General features: G+C 43.4%; 1 protein-coding gene across 2 annotated transcripts in view; it reads left to right on the top strand.

Moving 5' to 3' along the window:
* Nucleotides 1-18,052, top strand: part of Gpc6 (glypican 6) — a 1,121,087-nt gene extending 1,103,035 nt beyond the window's left edge. For both annotated transcript variants that reach the window (XM_004651045.2, XM_004651044.2), the window contains 2 exons: nt 9,495-9,670; nt 13,658-18,052. In XM_004651045.2, the coding sequence (XP_004651102.2) occupies nt 9,495-9,670; nt 13,658-13,860 (379 nt within the window). In that variant the 3' untranslated portion in view covers nt 13,861-18,052. The remainder of the gene's footprint in view (nt 1-9,494; nt 9,671-13,657) is intronic.
* The last annotated feature ends 4,899 nt before the right edge of the window (nt 18,053-22,951 follow it).

The raw sequence follows: 22,951 nt of genomic DNA, 5'->3' as shown, positions 1-22,951 counted from the left end.
TCCTGGGGAATCGAACTTCAAATTGGGGTCCTTAGGCTTCACAGGCAAGCGCTTACCCACTAAGCCATCTCACCAGCCCCTAAAACTTTTTTTTTAAATAAGCTTCTAAAGGAGGTCACAAGCTGTTGCAGTCCGGTTCACATTGCTGGTAGAAATCACCCAACCAAGAGCAGCTTCTGGGAAAAAGAGGTTTATTTGACTTACAGGCTCGAGGGGAAGCTCCACGATGGCAGGGGAAAACGATGGCATGAGCAGAGGGTGGACATCACCCCCTTGCCAACAGAAGATGGACCACAGCAACAGGAGGGTGTGCCAAGCACTGGCATGGGGAAACTGGCTTTAATACCCATAAGCCCGCCCCCAACAATACACTCCCTCCAGGAGGCATTAATTCCCAAATATCCATCAGCTGGGGAACTAGCATTCACAACACCTAAGTTTATGGGGGACACCTGAATCAAACCACCACACAAGCTTTCAATCCCTTATTTGTAACCCTTGACATGATATGCCTTTTCAGAATTCAGAATTTTTTATGTTCTAGAAAATTACCACAGTGAATGTGCAGTACATTATGTAATGTTCCCAGTGGAGTCTGGGCCTACGAACCCACAATCACATACATTAGTATTTCTGCAGAAAAAGTGCATTAGTATGGCACTAAGTGGGAAAAATGAGGGCTGTAGTTGGCCTTCTTTCAGATTTGATGATGTTTTGCTAACAAGTGGATTGCAGTGAAGAGAAAAAAAACTAGAGATTTTCAAAATTTGGAACTGTGTATAAGGAATACTGCATCTCTGTTCACAATGTGTCCTCTATGATCAGGAAGATTCCTAAGCCTGCTAAAAGTGGATGTACTTATGTATGACTAGAACTTTCTGTGAAAGTGCATAATGAGTGGAGCTCATTTGCTTTCATCTTGCTCTTACCACCGTGCCTGAGGTAGGAACGGTCACCTGAGAACAAGCAAACCCAGGCTAGCACCTCGGCCCCCCACTTCATCCTGTTTCTGCCTCAGCTCCTGTTGTTCTTTGTTTATGGAGTACCCCCACCTCCTCCCCAGAGAGGCTCATGTGCTAAGGACTTGGTCCCCAATGCACTGTTCAGAGGTGGGACTCAGAAATTTATTAGGTACGGGGACTCTAACTTATCAGAAATCAACCCATTGATGGATTCATAATATGACATCACTATTGGGGAGTTGTAGAAGTTAGGAGGTGGTATCCTAAAGGCAATGCTTATCCCTGGTCCTTCCCTCTTGCTTTCTGCTTCCTGGCTATGGTGAGGTGAACACCTTGTTTCAGCCATACATCCTCACCAGTGATGTTCTGCCTCACCTCAGAACTGAAGCAACTAAACCAGGTGAGCGTGAACGAAACCTCCAAGAATGTGAGCCAACAGTAAAATTACCTTCCTTCAGTTTTCTTGGGTACTTTGTCAAAGGGACTGAAAACTGATCAATACAGCTCCCACTTGGATTCATGGCTACCGCCTGTCCCTGGGCACCTCTCAACTCACCTTCCTTGCTGGCTCCTCAGACTCTTACTGGCTCTTAAATCTCAAAATTGAGGGCGTGTGTCCCTTTGCCTCCATATGTAACGCCTTAGAACAGAACAGCTGCCAGCGCGAACAGGCTGAAAAGACTTACTGACAAGTTAGCACACATCTCCTCCCAGGAAGCATCTTTGTATAGCAACAGGATCTTCCTGGAAGCAATGACTCAACCTTGAGGAAGGACTTCCAGTGATGAGAACAGCAGGTACAGAGGCTGGTCACTGCGAAGCTTCTGCAAAGACAAGCGTGCGAATCGTCTCTAAGGTGACAGAAGTTGTAACCGGGCTAGTGAGTGTCCCGGCACAAGGTTTTAAGGTCCCCACCCCAACAAAACTGAGTATGTTAGGTTCCCCACCTGCTAAATTCTCACGGGATTCCCACCGTAATCAACTCAAAGCCTAACGCAATGAGATTGCGTGAGGAGGAGAATTCTGTAGGAGTGTCTGAGGTGTAGTCCTAGCCACGCACTTGTAAATGGAAACCAACTGAAATGAAGCCATGCTTGGAAGTACGGTGACATCAGCCTTTTGTCCCACCATAGCAGGAAGCACTGGCAGAGGATGGTGGATAAGGGCTTTCTAGGTTCAGCTCTCTCAATTGTCCTCACTCATACATTCCCCTTGCTCCAAGTACATGGGCATTCGGCCTCGAAACCTACACTGCCTGTGCCTGGATCCTCATCTCATGTTCTCCCAGAGATAGAACAAGGCAAGAACTACCACTGCGTCCACAAGAGAGCCATACGTAAGCTAGACAAAGAGAACCCTGTGGTTGGTTCCTAAGGGTAAAAGATTTCTATAGAGACCAATGTAAGAGGAAACAGAAAGACAGTCTCATGAGATCCCAGGTGCCCAACTGGGTTTTCACAACCTCCCCCAAGTGCACAGTGCCCATTGTGAAATTAGTCTTGGTATCTATGTATAAATGTAGTAAAGGGGCCATTTTTTTTCTCTTTTTTTGTTTAATTAGTCATGTACACAGTGTGTATACATTCATGTTGGCACCATCATTAGCCTCCTCCCTGTCCTTCCCCCTTCCAAAGGGACCCTCCCCATTGGGGATTGTGGGTCATACATTGTGGGGGAAGCTATCAGTTGTGGGTAAGAGGGAATGTCTCTGTGCATAACAACCCAACCTGTGGATCTAACAATCTTTCTGCTCCCTCTGCCACAAATTTCCCTGAGCCATGTTGGGTTCATTTTAAGTCTGCCTCAGTGACAGGGTTTTGGGAGCCTCTGTGTCTCTGGACATCTGGTTTGGTTGGAGTTGAGTGGCCTCTGTGTCTGTCTCCTTCACCCTTGCGCTGGTACCAGGTTCACCAAGAAAGCAGCACTCTTGCTCATTTCCCCCATGACTTGATGTTTCAACTATTTTATGTCTAAATTCCTGAAGTCACCCTTGGAAAACACAGAAAGGAGACAAGGTTCCGGAGGGCACAAGCACACAGTTCGTTCCCTGTTTTGATTGTAAGTGACTGCGCATCGGTAGGCACAGCAAGATGCTGGGTTTGCCTGGCAGTCTCTTATCATCACTGGATGTCTGGGCTCCCAGGCCAGCATTCCCCTGTAAGCTATTGCTGCCAACTGAGCACTGAGCACGCACTGGAAAGCGGCACGGCCCCTCGGACTCAGCACGCGCCCAGCCGCGGGGACATCTCCAGAACACAGAGGGCATCCGCAGGCCCCTTCAGCTTGCTGCCGTTCCAGACCCATCAGCCGTGGACGGTCTGGGCATGCAGCATGATTCCAACGGGCTGTCATAATCATTGAGCTCCTAAGAGGCTGTCGCTCAGAACGACAGAGCCACAGCAGCCAGTCCGATGTTGCGGGTTAGAAGTCACACCAGGAGAACAACCTCCTAATGTAGCAAGAACTGGTTCATATAACAGCTATATTAGAAAGTCCTTCAGTGGCACCCTCCATGCCAGCTCTTGGGTGGGCAGTTGCTGTGCCCTCTGGTGCTTTGCAATGATACATGGATCTAAAGTTTTGGGGATTTTTTTTTAAATTTTTTATTTATTTATTTGAGAGCGACAGACACAGAGAGAAAGACAGGTAGAGGGAGAGAGAGAGGGAGAGAATGGGCGCGCCAGGGCTTCCAGCCTCTGCAAATGAACTCTAGACGAGTGCGCTCCCTTGTGCATCTGGCCAACGTGGGACCTGGGGAACCGAGCCTCGAACTGGGGTCCTTAGGCTTCACAGGCAAGCGCTTAACCGCTAAGCCATCTCTCCAGCCCGATTTTTTTTTTTTTTTTTTTTTTTGGTTTTTCGAGGTAGGGTCTCACTCTGGTCCAAGCTGACCTGGAATTAACTATGTAGCCTCAGGGTGGCCTCAAACTTAGAACAATCCTCCAACCTCTGCCTCCTGAGTGCTGGGATCACAGGCATACACCACCATACCCGGCTTGTTTTTTTTTTTGTTTGTTTTGTTTATTTCCATTAAGGCATATTCTAGGACAGTGATGCTTGAAGCTTCCTGCAAAAGAATTTACAATGCACTCTGAGTTTCATTACTACTTTGTGAATATGACAACGTCAATTTTGCTCAAAATAGGGATGAAAATATAGTTTAAGCCGGGCATGGTGGCACATGCCTTTAATCCCAGCACTGGGGAGGCAGAGATAGGAGGATCGCTGTGAGTTCGAGGCCACCCTGAGACTCCATAGTGAATTCCAGGTCAGCCTGGACCACAGTGAGACCCTACCTCAAAAAAAAAAAAAAAAAAAAAACTGGGCTTCTGCATGAGAATGAAAATACTTAGTAGCAGAGGCCAGTAAGTTAAAAAGGAGACATAAAGGGAAGAGAAAGGAAGGGAGGAGGGTACTTAATAGGTTGATATTGTATATATGTAAGTACAATGATTGAGATGGGGAGGTAATATGATGGAGAATGGAATTTCAAAGGGGAAAGTTGGGGGGGGGAGGGAATTAACATGGGATATTTTTTATAATCATGGAAAATGATAATAAAAATTTCAAAAAAACATACACACACACACACACACACACACACACACACACACAGTTTATTCAGGAAACCTCGGATTTAATAGAGATTCATCCAGTTCACAGACAAATATGCCATGCATGAAATCTGATGCCCCAAGCTGCTTGAATGCCACTTTCTCTGTGCAGCACCTGCAGAAGCCGAGGGCTGGGCCTTCAGGTTTGGAAACTTGGAAGGTCACTTCCAGGAAGGGGAAGAATTTTAAGCTTAAGGGCAATGCACACAAAAGTGTAAAATGGGAATGGCAAAATTCAGGAGAGGAAGGTCTTCAGCTCTCTAGCCACACCCGTGAAGGGCAGCAGGGAGACAGAAGTGACAGCAGTTAGGGCCATCAGCCCAGGACAGGGTGGTCATAAGCCACAGAGGCAAGAGAACTGCAGGTTTGAGGCCAGCCTGGCTACCTAGCAAGACCCTATTAAGAAACAAATAGCCGGGGCTGGAAAAATGGCTCAGCAGTGAAGGTGCTTGCCTGCAAAGCCTAATGACCCAGGTTCCGTTCCCCAACACCCACATAAAGCCAGATGCACAAAGTGGCTCATGTGTCTGGAATTCGCTTACTATGGCTGGAAGGCCCTGGTGTGCCCAGGCATGGTGGCACACACCTCTGATCCCAGCAGAGGTAAGAGGATCGCTGTGAGCCCATGGCCAGCCTTAAAACAACACAGTGAATTCCAGGTCAACCTGGGCTAGAGCAAGACTCTACCTCAAAATAAATAAATGAGTAAATAAACAAAGAGCAGGGTGTGATGGCACACACCTTTAAGCCCAGCACTTGGGAAGATCACTGTGAGTTCAAAGCCAGCCTGGGACTAGAGAATGAGTTCCAGATCAGCATGGGATAGAGTCTGACCCTACTTAAAAAAAAAAAAAAGACAAAAAAGAGCCAGGCGTGGTGGCGCACGCCTTTAATCCCAGCAGTAGGGAGGCAGAGGTAGGAGGATAGCCAAGAGTTCGAGGCCACCCTGAGACTACATAGTGAATTCCAGGTCAGCCTGAGCTAGATAGTGATACACTACCTCGAACCCCCCCCCCAAAAAAAAATTAAAGAGCATTAGAAATCCCTGGAGAGCAGCTCCAGCCCTCACCTTGATCTCTGACCTGTGTATACAGACCACGTCACCTGGGCTCCCTATGAGCTGGCTTCCAGTTTAGCTCATCCAATGGGAGGCCATAGCCAGAGATGAACGGGAGGGGATCGAGAGGTCCCGAGCCTTCCAATGGCCCCTGTGTGCCAGCTGTGAGTTAGGCAGTTGCTGTGACCTCTGGTGTCTTGCTGTGATTTTTAGGTCTGGCATATTCACTTCTGAAAACAATGTTCCCCATCATTCTTGAGGCCTCTTCTGGTATTGCCAGCCCTGGGCTTTTCATTCCTGTACTCTTTTCATTTAATATTGTCTGCACCTTTATAAAGGCTCTATCTTGGAATTCTCCCTCCCGCTCCTCTAAGGGCGCCCTCCATGTCTCAACAGGGCACAGATACAGATAGAAACGTTGCAGGAATTAGAAAAGTACAAAATGGGCACATAGGTTCCTTGTATGACGCTGTCCACTTGTGTGCATTTTGAAATTTCCTGAAATAAAAAATGAAGGGGGGAGGGGTCCCCTTTACTGACCGGGCCCTGCCGGTGCGGGAGCTGAGTAGCAGCAGTGACGTCATTCCCCAGCTTGGAGAGGTGACGTCTTACAGTGCCGAGAATGCCAGCTGTGCCTCGCAGCTCTGTTAAAAGGGGTTTGGCAGAGCCCTGTGCGCTGGAAGTGTTTCAGGAGAGGATGAGCATCCGCCTGAGTCTTCTTGAAGGATATTTGTGACTTAACTGAAGAGCTGTACCGTGAGCCAAAAGAAAACCCTGAGGGACAGGGGGCTGTTTATTTCTCCGCTTCCATGGCGCAGTCAGCACACGTTCCTGACACCAGGAGCGTGGCGGTTTCTCCCTGCCACCAAGTCCGAATTTGGTCCTACAGTGGACTCCACTGAGGTGTCCTGTCGTCCAATTCAGTGCTGACAGAAGATCCCACAGGTTGAGAGCTCAGTCCACAAGCCATACATGCGCACACACATGCACACATATGCACACATACTTCGAGGGCCACTCGCAAGCCCCCGGGTTCGTTGCTTTTGCTGCTGGCCACTTGACTAGAAATTAAGACCCCCCACCACTCCCTCCTTAGCGTTAATTAATTTCCCTGAGCAGGTCATAAAACTCAGAGAGATCCATTCACCCACACTCACTATATTATCTATCAGAAGGGTGAAGAAACAGGGTTGGGAGATGGCCCAGTGGTCAAAGGCATTTGCTTGCAAAGTCTGATGGCCCAGGTTCAATCCCCCAGTACCCAAGTAAAGCCAGATGCACAAAGCGGTGCCCGCGTCTGGTGTTCGATGGCAGTGGCAAGAGGCCCTGAAGTGTCCATACTCACTCTCTCCCCCTGCCCGCCTCTTTCTCTGTCTCTTAAATAAATAAATAAAAAGTATTTAAAAAAAAATTAAGAAACTAAAGAAGCATAGGGTTAACATATCCTGAACAGGATCCTGAAATTCCCAGGCTGCTGTGTACACACCAGCCTCCACTCACCTCCATGGGTTCCCTTATCTGGAAATGCTTCCAAATCTGTCCTTTGAGACTCCTATGGAAACATCCCTGCCTGAACGGAATTGCCAATAGACTGGGAGGGAACTTCACAAGGCCTGTCTGCTTTGCATCTCTGTGCGGCATCATGGGTCAGGACCCACTAGAATGAGAAGGGTCTTATGACCTACGATTAGACAAGTTAGTCAAAAGAACTTGTTTTGGGCTTTAAGAGAAAGGTGTGATGATAGCCCTTAGAGTTTCTGTAACCTGCCTGGGAGAAGAGAAATTCCAATATCCATGGCTCGCCTTGGAAAGAGAATCCTGAGCCAAGAAACAGACCAAATACAGATTTCACAAATGTAACTAACGGACAAACATGAGATGGGCATAGGGAGAGGTTCTGTAAGATGAGGAGCTTCCTCCTGGAGGGTGGGAGAAGCATCGAGACAGCATGGGTGGAGATGGGCTTTGATGGCCTGCCCGCAGAATGCACCTTTTGATTTTGTGGACAGCTGGTCAGTATGAGGATGTGACTGGGCACATGGGCTCTGGAGTGGGGGTTACTTATCATGGTTTGGCTGTTTTAAATTAGACTGTGCATCTGCTTATCCTGACCGAGCCCTGGATTTCTATGTAAAGTGACACCTATTTCCTAGATGGGCTGGTGGACTGAGTCTTCTTTTACTTATATATTTATTTATTTACTTACATATTTATTTTCAAGCAGAGAGAGATAGAGTGAAGAAAGACAGAGCAGATTGATGTGCCAGGGCCTCCAGCCATTAAAAACAAACTCCAGTCATACACATCACTTTGTGTACCTGGCTTTGCATGGGAACCGGGTTCTCAGACTTTGCAGGCAAGTGCCTTAACCACTGAGTCAGCTGTCCAACCCTATGGGCTGTGTCTTCTAATGTTCATGAGATATGTGTGAAACTGTGCCTGACATTTAGTGAGCAAATAGTGGACATCAGACAGTGTTCTCTAAGATGTTTGAACAGAACCAGACCTAAAATGAACCCAACATGGCTCAGGGAAATTTGCGGAAGAGGGAGCAGAAAGAATGTCAGAGCCACACGTTGGGTCATGATGCAAAGAGACATGGCCTCCTACCCATACCTGATGGCTAACCCCACAATGCACGACCCATATTCCCCAACAAGGAGGGTCCCTGTGAAAGGGGGAGGACAAGGAGGAGGCTAATGATGGTAGCAACTTGACTATATTCACTGAGTACAAAACTAATAAATAAAAAAATAGAGTGACAAGACAGGGTGGTGTTTTTGGAAGCTTCACTAGACTTCACTAGTTCAGCGTGCACTCGAGTGGACACGGGGAGCCAAGGAAGTGAGTTTGAAGAGCTGTGTGACCTTCTGTACTCTGAGAAAGGGAGAATGAAGCAGGTAGGGGCCAGCTCTCTGAGACCAGGAGTGAGAGGCTGTGAGAAGGAGGAGCTCCAGGGCCTCTGAGCATACGCCTGCCATCTGTAGCTCACTCGTATAAATACAACCAGGCAGTCTTCATCAAATCAACGGATGTTGAAACACAAGTGTTGTTAACATTTTGGTACAAGCCAAAAGAAATATTAATCCAGAAACATTAGGTATTAACCTTCTGTTTTACTATTGGCAAATCTACTAGTTTAGACATATGCCAATATGATATTACACAATAAAAGGCCTGGGCTATGGGGTATAGATTTTTTATATATATATGTATATGTATATATATGTATATATATATGTATATGTATATATATGTATATAACTTAATTAAATAAACTTAATTAAAATAAAATAAAATAAATAAAAATAAAATTAATAAAACTTAATTAAATTAAATATAACAATATATAATTATATATTACATATAATAGACTACATTACATTATACATTATATATTATATATATCCAAAAGATTCTTTGAACTAAAATCCCCTTTTTCTGAAGGAAAAAAAAAACTCTTTCTATAAGAACTCTCTGTGATCTCACACCACTTGTAAATCTAATTCTTGCTACCAAAATTATGATACCTGATCTACCAGGTCCTTAAATAGAGCTGTGTAAATTTGTGAGTGGAGGAAGGAAGGAGTACTTAATTTAAAAAATAATTTCTCTAAGCCCCCAGTTTATTGATCTGTAAGCTAACTTACCGAATAATTCACACACAAAGAAAGAGTCTGACATCCTTTTAACCTCTCAGAACATTTATTTTTATTGTTTGGCTTCCCCACCCCTGGCCTCCCAGAAACAGCCCAGCTTCACCAGCTGGAGAGATAAAATTGTCGGAGATAATACAACAGAATCTGGTTCTGACATCTGTGCAACATCACCCTGACTCACATTTCCCTCTCTGCCTTGCAGATACTTGCCTGAGATCATGAACGATGGGCTGACCAACCAGATCAACAATCCTGAGGTGGAAGTGGACATCACCCGGCCCGACACCTTCATCAGGCAGCAGATCATGGCCCTCAGGGTGATGACCAACAAGCTGAAGAACGCATACAACGGCAATGATGTCAACTTCCAGGACACAAGTAAGGACACCCACACTGGCACCAGAAATGTACAGACTAAAAAGGGGCTACAGGGGATTGCGCGATAATTTTGCTTTTCTCCAGGAACAGTGGCCACCTTTCATAATGCCTCAGTCTTCCCAAGTTTGTAAATCCCTCCGTAGTCTGAGCCACAGTGTTGAAATTGCTACTAAAATCCCAACTGCTCTTAATGAAGAGTTTCAAGGGATCACATTGCACCATATGAAAGCCAACACTGAGTTTCGTCTACCAATTAATCCATTAGTGAAAAGGTAAAAGAAAGAAATGAAAGTAAAACTTTTCCTTTCTCCTTTCTACATCTGCATTTATAATTGCCCCATACTCATGTCTACTTCCTCCCAACACCACCAAAGGAAGAATTTTCTAGATTTCTCAAAACAAGATGGGCTACAATCCCCATAATCTGTTTCTCTCTCATAAACTGTTTTCTTGAACAAATTATGGTTGGTCCCTGACATCTGTGATTCTTCTGGCCATGCTCTGACTTTATGACAGTGCATGTCATATATATTCAGTAGAAACTGTACTTCCAATTTTAAGTTTGGATCTTTTAAGTTAACAGTCTGCAAATGATGTTGACTCCCGTGATTCTGGGAAGAGGGAGTGAGCAACAGATCTCATTCAGCAACAAAATCACAAGGAAAAACAACTGACCTCCTACAGAGTACTGTATGCATAGGCTAGGATGCTGGGTAGGTTAGGCATATTCAGTACATTTCTACCTACTATATTTTCAACTTACAGTGAGCTTACTGGGATGTGACTTCCTTGTAAGTGAAGAAGAGTCTGTACTGTCATTAATAAAGGCACTTAAAATATTAAGAATATGTGCAGGAAACCTTACAGAGGAAGAGGCATGTGGGCTGCTCTCATCGCTAACCTGACAACCTGTTCTGGGGAGATGCAATATACACGAAGGACACTTAAAACTCATCAAAGCAGATATCCAGAGTTTGCAGAAAACTCAGCACAAAAGTAGGCTTATAATATACCTGACGAGGCCAAGGGAAGAGAAGGTCAAAAGATTGTAAGAGTCACAGGCTGGGAAGGAGTATCTTGAGGCATTATGTCCCCCACTCAACCCCCAAACACACAAAAACTGGTGCATTCGTAACCCCATAAGAAAGACCAGAAGCCCCACTGAGGAGGGTCCTTAGTGAAATGGGACATGAAGAGGGAATATAAGAAGATAAGACCAAGGGAATGAGACCAACACATAATTGGTTCATACAGTAAAGTTCCTAATTAATATAAAACATTTATTTTTAATGTGGGGATCAAATAATGACAAGGAGCTTCACTAGGGACCTGTTGGGAGGCTCCTTTGAGGTGATTTACGAAAGAGCAGCTTAGACTGCATTTTTCTCTCCCCATTCAATTGTGTACACATACACACACACACACAATCTAGATATCTGCATCTGAAACACTGAGGGAATTTATAAAATGCTGATTCAATATATATACATGACTCTTCTAATAAGGCCCACAGAAACATGATAAGTGAAATAATGAACTACTAAGTGAACATTCATGAAACTCCCTATATCTGGGTTTTGTCTAAGTGCTTAGCTCAAAAGACAAGTGCTTTTCACAGGATTGCTTTCTTCTTCTTTTTTTTTTTTTTTTTTTCTGGTGTGTTTGTTTTCTCTTAAGTGTTTGTGCCCTGAGATAGCTCCTAGGGAAAGACTTCTTGAGCACGGGATGAGAACTTGCCAGTGATTCTGTAATTTGGTCACTGAAGCAGAAGATGATGGCTGTGTGCTTGAATTAATGAGACAGGAGGAAACAAGTTACAGATGGAAGGCATTAAGTCATCTCAGTTCTACCACCGTCCTACCGAGTTGTCCCCTGCAGGAAATTTTTAATGCTTTCTTCCATTTTAAAGAATTCAAAATTAATTTTCTAAACATAGGATAATTGCCACCCTGGTGGACTTGGTTGCTGTCAAGATTCTCAGAATTATCGCGTTATCTCTCTTTGCCTTCGCTGAGCTTCTTTTTCCTTCTTCAGGAGGGAACATTGCCACTAGGTTTGGGCCCTGGTTGTTTCTTCCTTGCTTGTCAGTCTCCTTTTTCTCCTTGTTATCTATTCTGTTTCCTCCATGTAATAAGATGCTATCTTGCTTAGCGAATAAGTCCTGCAATGTCTAATTTAAGACGCATCAGAATTAGTTGATGGAACACCTTGCTTCTCTCTGGCCTAAAATGCTGTCTGATCTGCAAAGCTTGGGTGATGTTCAGGAGGCAGAGTTCTTGCTCCATTTCCTCTCAGAAGAAAATAAAAACCAACAGCAGTAAAAGGTACCTGATACAGATCTAAATCTTAGAAACAGTGGTTATCCAACGTGAAGAAACTAAACAGACCTGAGAACAGGGTGGGCTAGGAGGCAAAGACGGCAGAAGGTAAAGATGCCAGGCTAAGGTGACATATCATGTGGGCACCTGGGCATCAGTCTTAAGCAAGGAAGGGCAAACCTTTTTTTGGCAAAGGAACAGCTATGAAATACTTTAGAGTTTGGGCCCACACCATCTCGGTCACAAGCAGTCCACTCATGTAACGTGAGTGCAGCTGTAGACCACGGAAACATGAACAGATATGTGCTCATCAAATGGGAAGTTGGAATTTTACATCTATACTTCTTGTGATAACACAACAGTGTTCTTTACTTGATTTATTTCTTGAAAATATGAATTTTCCTTAAGTTATGGGCCACATAGGCAACAGGCTGTGATTTACCCCTGGCTTAGCAAGAGATACGATATGAGAAAGTACATCCTTGTTCTTAGAAAGACAACAACAACAGCAAAAACGTAGTAATAACTACCTTCCACGGGCTTTTTCAATGGCTTCTCTATTTTCCTATTTGTACTACTTGCTTTGGTCTGGTTTGGTTCTGGTTTTGGTTTTGGTTTTTCAAGGAAGGGTCTTGCTGTAGCCCAGGCTGACCTGGAATTCACTATGTAGTCTCAGGCTGGCCTCGAACTCACTGCAATCCTCCTACCTCAGCTTCCTGAGACTAAAGGCATGTGCCACCACACCCAGCTGCTTTTGTTTTTACTTTGTTTTCCTTTAAAATATGTCTGTTTAAAAAAAAATTAGGTAGAGTGGGGTGGCACATACCTATAATCTCAGTACTTGGGAGACAGAGCTAGGAAGATCACAAGTATCAGGCCAGCCTAGACTCCAAATGAGATCCTGTTAAAAGAAAAAAGAATCCCTTTAAAAACATTACATTATCTCCGAAATTCAAAAGACCAAAGAATGGAATTTCTTTTTTATTATTATTCATTTATTAGAGAGAGAAAGAGAAGAGAGACAGACAGAGAGGAAGGGTATGCCAGAGCCTCTAGCCACTGCAAACAAACTCCAGATGCAAGCACCAGTATGTACAGCTGGCTTACATGTGTACTGGGGAATCAAACCTGAGTCCTTAGGCTTCGCAGGCAAATGCCTTAATCACTAAGCCATCTCTCCAGTCTGGAAATTTGTTTGTTTATTTATTTTGTTTTTTTTCGAGGTAGGGTCTCAGTCTAGCCCAGGCTGACCTGGAATTCACTCTGTATTCCCAGGGTGGCCTCAAACTCAGGCGATCCGCCTACCTCTGCCACCCGAGTGCTGGGATTAAAGACATGTCCCACCATGCCAGGCTGCAGTCCGGAAATTTCTTAATGTCACATAAATATTGACCAGAAGAAAAATCTTCCTGATACCACCATGTTAGGACAACATCCCATCACACCTAGAATTCCCATGTTCTGTAAGCTGCTCACCCTGGCTACCCATAAATATTGTGCATCAACCCTCATTCCCATACCCTCCACGGACTCATCCCAAACCCAGTGGGGCAGGCGAGTAACCCCTGGGTGAGAAGTTCCTACAACACCTGACCCATAACTGTCATGTTACTTACCTCCATTGTTCCTGTTGTGGACTCTAACTCTCCTTTCTGGTCACCCCCGCCAGGTGATGAATCCAGCGGCTCAGGAAGTGGCAGCGGGTGCATGGATGACGTGTGTCCCACCGAGTTTGAGTTTGTCACCACCGAGGCCCCAGCCGTGGACCCCGACAGGAGAGAAGAGGACTCTTCTGCAGCCCCGCTGGGTCATGGCCTACTGTCCTGGTCCCTGGTCTTCGTGGTTCTGGCATTGCAGAGGCTGTGCAGATAATCCTGGGCTTTGGTCCGATGAAACTGCATTTTAGCTATTCGAGTGGCCAACTCCCTTCTTTTCTTACACACTTGGACAATGGACCATGCCACAAAAACTTAACCGTTTTCTATGAGAAGAGAGCAGTGTCGCGTTCTGCCTCCCTTTTTGTTTTCCCAAAGAGCACCGGGTGCCGGATGAACTGCCTCCTCTTTCCCTCAGCTATCTGTGGGGACCTTGTTTATTCCAGAGAGAATTCTTACTCAAATCTTTCGTACCAGGAGATTTTTCTTACCTTCATTTGCTTTGATGCTGCAGAAGTAAAGGAATCTCACATTGTGAGGGTCCCCGCCCCATTTAAAACAAATAAATAAAAGGTAGGAAGAAAATAATTTTCTTTTTCAAATCAGCCCAAACCCCAAGACAACTGCATTTTCAAAGGAGCGACCAGAGAGGAAAGAAAAGGAACTTTCATGCTGCAAGTAAAGGAGTGACAGTCAACTCCCCAGATAAGCTTTTCTAAGACAAACCAGGTTTACAAAATGCTTATGGGGGGAAAGCTTGAGAACAAGACGTTTTAATATAGTGAAAATACACTGTTGTCTTGGAGGTATTGTCTTGCACTCCATCCACACAATACCAAATTGATTTGGAGGTACTGATATTAAATTTGTAATCTTTATTAGGAGCGCAAACTTATTACAACTCAGCACCTCTTCCATCTTCCCAATTTCCAGTTCAGTCATGGTGGCTTCTTTCTTATTTCCCTCCATGTCTGACCATTGTATCTAATTGGCAAAGATTTTTCTTCAGTACCTCATAGATGCTCTCCCCACCCCGACCCCCACCATACCGGGTCTTCCTTCTCCTAGGTCTCAGTTGAAAATCACCTTCAATGAAACAATCTCTCCTTTTGCCTTGAGTTTGCCATGAATTAGATGTTTCTGACCCTATGTCCATAACCCCTTCCCCAAAGAAGAGTTCTTTTGCTGAAGTGACAATTCGTTCCATACATGAGTTCTCATTTTAACTCTGCTTTGCACCAGTTGGCTCCAGCATCACAAGGGCATTCTCTTACAAAATAACTTACAACTACAAATAAGTCAAGACAAAAAAAAAAAAAAAGCTATATGTATAGTATTGACATGGAGATTTTCTTTCACTTTTTTAGTCTTAGTATGACCATCTATTTTTATATCTATATCTATATCTATATATATATATATAAAAATCACAGATTTTAACTTCTTAATTCCAAGCTCAGGGTTGACACGCCTTTGTAAGAAAAATGTTTTGTCAACCAACTCTTCTTGTTTTCTGATGCTCAGAGAAGGGATTCCTCAGCGACCTGTGAGCACTAAGAAGCAAGAAAGAGAACTTTTTACGTATCTAACTGTCCATCTATTCAGAGTTTGCTGGGGCTACATGCCTTTTCACGCAAGCTCACTTGGTTCCTGGTGCTCCAGACCGTCCTGAGCTCGTGGGATGAGCCCTGCATGTGTGTAAGGCGTTATTGGTGATGGAAACTGTGTGTATCAAGCACGGCATTCATGAAAACCATTGCTTTCATGTATAACACCTTCGGCCTAGGACTCTGGTTTGGCACTTGGATAAAGGAGCTAACACCTCAAGACACCAGTTTAAATTCACAGCCTCTTGTCTCTGCCAAGCTAGGCCCAATGATCACCCTGGCAAAATGAGCCAAACTAGGGCTTTATGAACACAGTTGGCTGTCTATGTGTTTCTTGGTTTTTATGATGCATCTGGAGTAAGGAAATGTACTATTTCAAGACACCATAATATGCCAGTCACATTTTAACTAACTCATTGACAGTATTGACATATAAATGGTATTTTTCTTTTGAATCTCTGTTCTCATCAAAATTAAAATTAGTTATTGATGTAGCCATCACATTTAAGTAGAAACATGCGGCACAATAGTATTAAGTATATTTGAGCACTTTTGCAAAACGGAACGTAGTTAAAAGCATGATTGCCACATTATGCCTGACGAAATATGAAGTGTAGGATTCTGAGAGACTCGGGGCATCTTTCATTCAAATCTCTGTGACATGAACACTTACTGTCCTTCAGCCTTGTGACTTTGGAAACCATCCACATCACTGCCAGCCTTTGGCTTCAGAACAACACACACATGACGTGTCTCTGTGAAGGACCAGTCAGTCATCTGTGTCACTTGTTTCATGGTACAGTCAGAAACCAGTATTGTTGTTTTTTTTTCTTCAATAATTAAGGTGCAATACAAATTAAATCCACCTGGATTTTCCAGAATATTTGAGTAACAACTTGTTTTTATGGCTTTAAACTCCCAATCTTTTGTTTTGTTTTTCAAATATTGCTGCATTTTCCTCTAAGAAATACATCAGGAGACCTTGTTTTTCCTATACTTTGACCCCACAAGATGGTTTTGTGCATGTGTATGAAAACACATTATATTAATGAATGTTAACCCATGTTCTGTACACACTACCCACACAGATAATATATAAACGCCTGCTTCATTTGTTTCGTATTGATATTATTCCTACTGATGAGATAAAGTGATGCATATGAGCTGGGCAGAGAGCTGAAATGATGATCAGTTAATGACGCCACATCAGTCACCCTGCATGGATGTGGTCAAAATAGCACTCACCTGCACTTACTATTCACCCTCTCCCTACTATGATATGATTTTCAGTAAGATTTTTTTTGTTCTGTCCCTCGGGCATTGCATTGAGTTGTCCCTTCTCAGTACTTTGGAGTCCTCTTCCCAAGCTGATTTCCTTGTTTCAATATAGAGATAGGAGATGCAGTGATGTTCCATGATCTATTATCACCTGACCTCGTTTGTTGTGATGTTCCCCAAAATCCTTTCATCACATCACGACCTGTGTTATGAGTAGAGAGTCGTGGGATCCCTGGAATTGGACACTCGAAATTGGTGGGCAATGCTCATAACTGCAAACACTTAGCTTATTGAAGTGCCTCTATTTACATGTTCTTTAGTTATAATATGTATTTTTCTAACAGAAATACACGTCTGTAATTGATGTATATTATCTTCGTATGTGTTGCAACAAAGGCTGAACAGAAGCTAATGTCTTCAGCAGAAAACAATTGCAAATTGGTGAAGGAGAGCTCCATGGTTCTGCGTCGAAGGATAGCCATGAGACAGCCTTCTGCCATCGAAAGGAAGGCCACATTGGCATTTTGATCATAGCCATTGCAGACTGTAGCACTGCAGGTCTGACTCCCTTACCGTGATTTACCAAGTAGGACCAGTGACTTGTGTCACCTGCTTTAAATGTAAGGGATAGAAAGTGCTATTTTGTCTACACTGCAAAACCCTATTATTCATTGACAAGCAGCAGTAAATTCAAACATAACATTCTTTAAATCAAACACATTGAAAATATTACTGGATGCAGAACCATGAGATTTAATTTATATTCCCTGCTATGGACATTAGCCTTCTTTAATTCTTTTGCCATTACATACATGTTTTGGCTGCAGACTGAACACCAACTAAAGTCCCCAAGGAGGAATAAACCTTAGCAAATTCCTGGGTTGTGATTCATTTCTTACCTCTCTTTGCAAGGCTAATTATCAGGTGGTTTGGTTTGATTTTAGGTGCCAGTGTTAGCAAATGCACGTTTGGACTTATCCAAAACTTGCAGAAATTCAAGTTTATTTTCTTTGACTTACAGTCACTAATAGATATTTTAATTTTCTTTTCCTTTAAAAAAAAAAGGTTAGCTTTGCCATCAGAAGAGTAAAGGAGACCATAACTTATAAATTTGCAATGTGTTCCTCCTTGGTGGAGACATTAGCCAGTGTTTAGTTTTAGGCCAATTTATACAAATAGAGTTTTGATTTGTACGCATTCTGGAGACTTGCTCTGTCATGGTTTTTACCACAGCCCGGTCTCAGCTAAGCACGGGAACACTGGGACTTCATTCAGAGTGGAGTAGATACTGGAATTGTTGGCATGGCTTTATACTGAGGAGCTTCCATGAGGAACACCCGGGATGGCATCACAGTGCAGTCTCTGTGCATATACGTGATATATATGCAGGATAAATGTGTGCGCCAATCAAACTGAAAATTTTATGTGACTGTCAAATGACTATTATTTGGGTTAAGATTTTTCATTTCTGATTTGGATAGAAAAATTGCTATTAATCTTGTATTAAAATAGTTTTTAAAAATCTGCCAGTTCCCTTTCTGCATTTTCTTTACTATTGCCTTAGCTTTTGAATTTGTTTTGTTGACATCCCTCTTAGAAACTTTAAGATTAAAAAAAAAAGAAACCTCCACAAAGTGCACATGGCATTGGAAATCTGGATTATCATAAAAGAAGAGCATTCCATTTCTTAAATGTGTGTGGGAAGCATCCCTCTTCTTTAGTATTAGTTTCTTTATGAAGACAAAGTTTAGTGACTTATAACTAATGTCAATACCATGTTAATGAGGTCAGAAATTGAGGTTATATTTCAAAGGACTAACCACTTCCAAATTTAGCAAGCTGTCTTGATTTTCATATTTTTGACATATTTTCCATGCTCTCAACCATGCAAAACACTGTATACACCCTGTAAAGATTCATTTTACAAACATTATTGAACCTACGTCTCTCATAACCCTGGGTGCTGGGTCTCCGGAAACCACCAGCTGAAAATTACTTATTCCTCAGTGAAGTTAACCTTTATTATCACAAATCCATCATTCATGGCAAGATTTTTTTTTTTTTAAGGGTTGGAGACATAGCTGAGTAGGTAAAGTGCTCACCTCGTTAGCATGAGGACCTGAGTTTGATTCCCCAAGGCCTACGTGCCTGTCACAGTAACACTGGGGAGGCAAAGTCAGGGGGAATCCCTTGGGGTCGCTGGCCAGTCAGTCTAACCTTGGCAAGTTCCAAGCCAATGATACAACTTATCTAAAAAAAAAATTAAAAAAAAATAGTAGGAAGCAACAAAGGACGCACACCTCTAATTGAGTCACTTTTCTTTTCACTGCTGGGACAAAATACCTGATAACAATCAACTGAGTTTGTTGTGCTTTGCAGTGTGTGGGTATGGTCTGCCACGGCAGGGATGGTGAGGTGGCAGAAGCCTGAGGCAGCTGGTGAGGTTGTACTCTTAGGAACCAAAGGGAGATGAACGCTGGTGCTTAGCACTCTCTCCCTCTCTCTCCTTTCTATTTACCCAGGGACCCAAGACTATGGAATAATGCCACCTACAATTAAGAAGGGTCTTCCCAAGAGACTGACTGAGAGGGGGAGGGGATATGAGGGAGAGTGGAGTTTCAAAGGGGAAAGTGGGGGGAGAGAGGGAATTACCCTGGGATATTGTTTATAATCATGGAAGTTGTCAATAAAAACTAAATTAATTTTAAAAATAGAAGGGTCTTTCAACCTCAATGAACCTAATCTAGAAACTCCATCCCAGACATGCCTAGAGATCTGTTTCCTAGATTATTCTACATCAAATCAAGTTGGCAACAGTGATTAAACCATCCCAAATCCACCCCTTCTCAGCCTGACATCCAAACACATCACTTTTAAGCCAAAATCTTCTACCTTGTGTCCCCATAGACTCATGACCCTCTCATAATGCAAAATGCAATCTGTCCAACTTAAAAAAGAATCCCCACAGTTTTAACATCTCCAACCCCATTGAAAAGTATAAGTGTAAATCTCTTCTTAGAGCCAAAGCAATCTCAACAGTGAACTTCTATAACCTCAAAACTATGTAACATCAGTTACATAGTACAAGTATATAATGGCACAGAATAAATATCCCCATTCCAAAAAGGAGGAATGGGCACATACCAAGGAACAGTTGGGCCAGAGCAAGACTGAAACCCAGTAGGGCAAACACCAAATCCTACATCCTCCATGTCTGGTATTTGGGGTTCGTAATTATTGCAGTCAGGTTCACATTGCTGGTAGAAATCACCCAACCAAGAGCAGCTTGGGGGGAAAAAGAGGTTTATTTTGGCTTACGGGCTTGAGGGGAAACTCCATGATGGCAGGGGAAAACAATGGCATGAGTAGAGGGTAGACTCCACGCCCTGGCGAACATCAGGTGGACAATAGCAACAGGAGAGTGTACCAAGCACTGGCAAGGGGACACTGGCTATAATACCCATAAGCCTGCCCCCAACAATATACTGCCTCCAGGAGTTGTTAATTCCCAAATCTCTATCAAGTGGGTACCTAGCATTCACAACACCTAAGTTTATTGGGGACACATAAATCAAACCACCACATTCCACCCTGCCCCCCATAACTGATATCCACACATGATGTAAAATACAATGCATTCAGTCCAACTTTAAAAGCCCCCATTGTTTTTATCAACCCCAATATTGTTTAAACATCCCCATAGTCCAAGATCTTTTAACTAAGCCATAATACCAAACAAAAATGCCCCCAAAGCCCATAATGGCACAGAATAAACATTCACACTGCAAAAGATGACATTTGACATAGCAAAGAAATATCCAGCCAATATAAGATTTAAAACAACCAGGGCAAACATCAAACTCTGTAGCTTCAAGTCCAACAACTCTAGCCAGTGACAAATCTCCAAGTCCAATAATTCTAACCAGCAATAAGTCCCTGGTATTCCAATTCCACCCCTCCAGCTATGCTACTCACAGTCCTGGAAAACTTCATCCAGGGCCCACAGCTCTCCTTGGCAGCCATTTCATGGTCCCAGCATCTCCACTGGGTCTCCACTGTAATCCAGGGTTCATCCTCATGGCCCCATGGGGTCTCCATGCAGGCATCCAGCAAACCTGCTTCACACTGCCCATGGCCACTTCCAAAACACAAGACTGCATTACAAATTCAATGCCCTTCGCTTTCCTGCATTTCTTACACTTCATAATACCAGTTAGGGTGTCAAATTGTTAATCCAGAGGGGAATAAATCAGACATTGAAGAACAGGACACTTCTTGAGCACTCAGGCCCCTTCAAAAGAGTCTATATTCTTTCTGTTGCCTCAATGTAGGTCAGCTGGCCTAATCTCAAAGGTTGTAATCTCTCAATTGCAATTGAATGGGCATCAGTTCACCGAAAGACTTTTCTTTCTGCGCCATATCCCTCTGCTACACCAGTTTATTTCTATGCACAACTTCTCAGGACACGGGCATAACAGCAAGCTTTTCACACAAACTGCCCCTATCCAAGTCCAGGCAAAGCTCTTTCTCACCCTCATAAGCCAAACCTCACAGTCCATAGTTCTTACTGCATTCAGGTCTTGCAGCTCAGACCAGAATAGTTCATCAAGCTGTACTTACAGCACTGCAAGGCATCTCTTAGGCCAAGGTTTCAAATCCTTCCACACTCCTCTTGAAAATCAGCTCCAAAAGGCCAAAAGGCTTACCACTCTGAAAGGCATCTTCAGCTGCAAGTACCAAGTTCTGTTCCATTCCTCCAGCACAATAGTCCAAAAATATCAAAATCCACATCTCTGCAATAACCACACTTTTGGTACCAATTTTCTCTTACAGTCAGCTTCACATTGCTGGGATGAACTTCTAAACCAGATACAGTTTATGGGAGTAAGGGGTTTATTTCAAACTTATATATCTTGGGAAAGTTCCATAAAATGGCAGAAGAATCTGACCCCTTTTATAGATCCAAGCAGAGAGACACAACTGCCCAACCAGCACCATAAGCAAATGTCATGGTCAAGTTTTGTGTTAACTTTAATATGTTTAGGAATCTACAGACATTTCTTATGAGTGGGTCTCTGTGGGTGTATCCAGGAATCAGTGCCAGGTTGGGACTGCCGAGGCACCCAGCCTCATGGACTGAGCAGCTACTGGGCTCCTTGACTCTTAGATCTGCAAACTGCTATTGTTGGACTGCTGTAAACTAATCCAATCAATTCCCTTTTAGTACAGTTCATCCTATCTGCTCCCAATGACACCCCCCCCAGCCCCCTAACCCCCCGCAGCAGGGGCTACTGCTAGGGGCAGAAGCTGCAAACTCAATTTTAATAACGCCCGAATCTACCTTCAAACTACCACAATATTTTTCTGTGTGTGTGTGTGTGTGTGTGTGTGTGTGTGTGTGTGTGTGCGTGTGTGTGGTGTGTGCATGTGTGTGTATGTTGGTTTGTGTGCAGGTGCACATAAGCACTTGTTTCGTTGTGTGTGGAAGCCAGAGGATGGCATGAGGTATCTCCCTCTATCACTCTCCACCTAATTTGTTGAGACAGGCTCTCTCAGTGAACCCAGCACTGGCCGATTTGGCTAGTCTAACTAGCTATCTTGCCCCAGGAATCCCATCTCCACTCCTGAGCACTGAGATTATAAGCACACATCACCATACCCTACGCTATAGTTACATGGGTACTTGGGATCCAAAATCAGACCCTCACTTTTGTGTGGCAAGCACTTTACTGAATAAGCCATTTTCCCAGTTCAAAATTTTCTCTTTAGACATTTAGAAAGGTGAATATCAAGTTAGGGAAAAGTCTACAAAATTCCACTTGTCTCTCTTTCATGGCATAGCATGCCTTGTATTTGCCTAACACAACTTACTTTACAAGGGACTTTCAAATTCATTTTCCTGCCATGATCTTCACTGTATTTCCTTCTATAAAATAGGCAGGGGTGATGGTCCTTACTCTAGCGAACAGAGAAGCCGTCTTCTTACCTGGCTTTAATTACCTTCTCTCTTTTTCTGTCCCTTCCCCTCCAATAAACCAAATCCTAAGGATTTGAATATAAATCATTCTGGTTCCTATCAACCTCTTAATTTGTGGGATCAACTGAACTATTCAGCCACAAGAACCCAAAATCCAATATTAAGGTTGAGTCTGGAAGAATGACACCTGATGGTCTTAAGATTCCTCAAGCTCTAAATCAAATATTCATCCACTGAGTTCCTTCAGGTGATAACTAAAATATCCCTAGATTAGAGTAAGCCAAGAAATTTCACTGACGATATTATTAAAAGCCTATTAGTCATGCAGGAGTGAATTTATTAGTTTTTGTTTGTACCACTGCATATAAACTAGCATGGGAAGGGTATTTTATAAAGCCAAAGATAAGCCTGGGTTTTGTCCATGGGTTTGTGCCTCAGCATGAAGT

This window comes from Jaculus jaculus, chromosome 3 (genome assembly GCF_020740685.1).
Source record: "Jaculus jaculus isolate mJacJac1 chromosome 3, mJacJac1.mat.Y.cur, whole genome shotgun sequence".
Classification (NCBI taxonomy): Eukaryota; Metazoa; Chordata; class Mammalia; order Rodentia; family Dipodidae; genus Jaculus; species Jaculus jaculus.
Note: the sequence above shows the minus strand (reverse complement) of the source record. Positions and strands in the feature narration are given on the sequence as shown.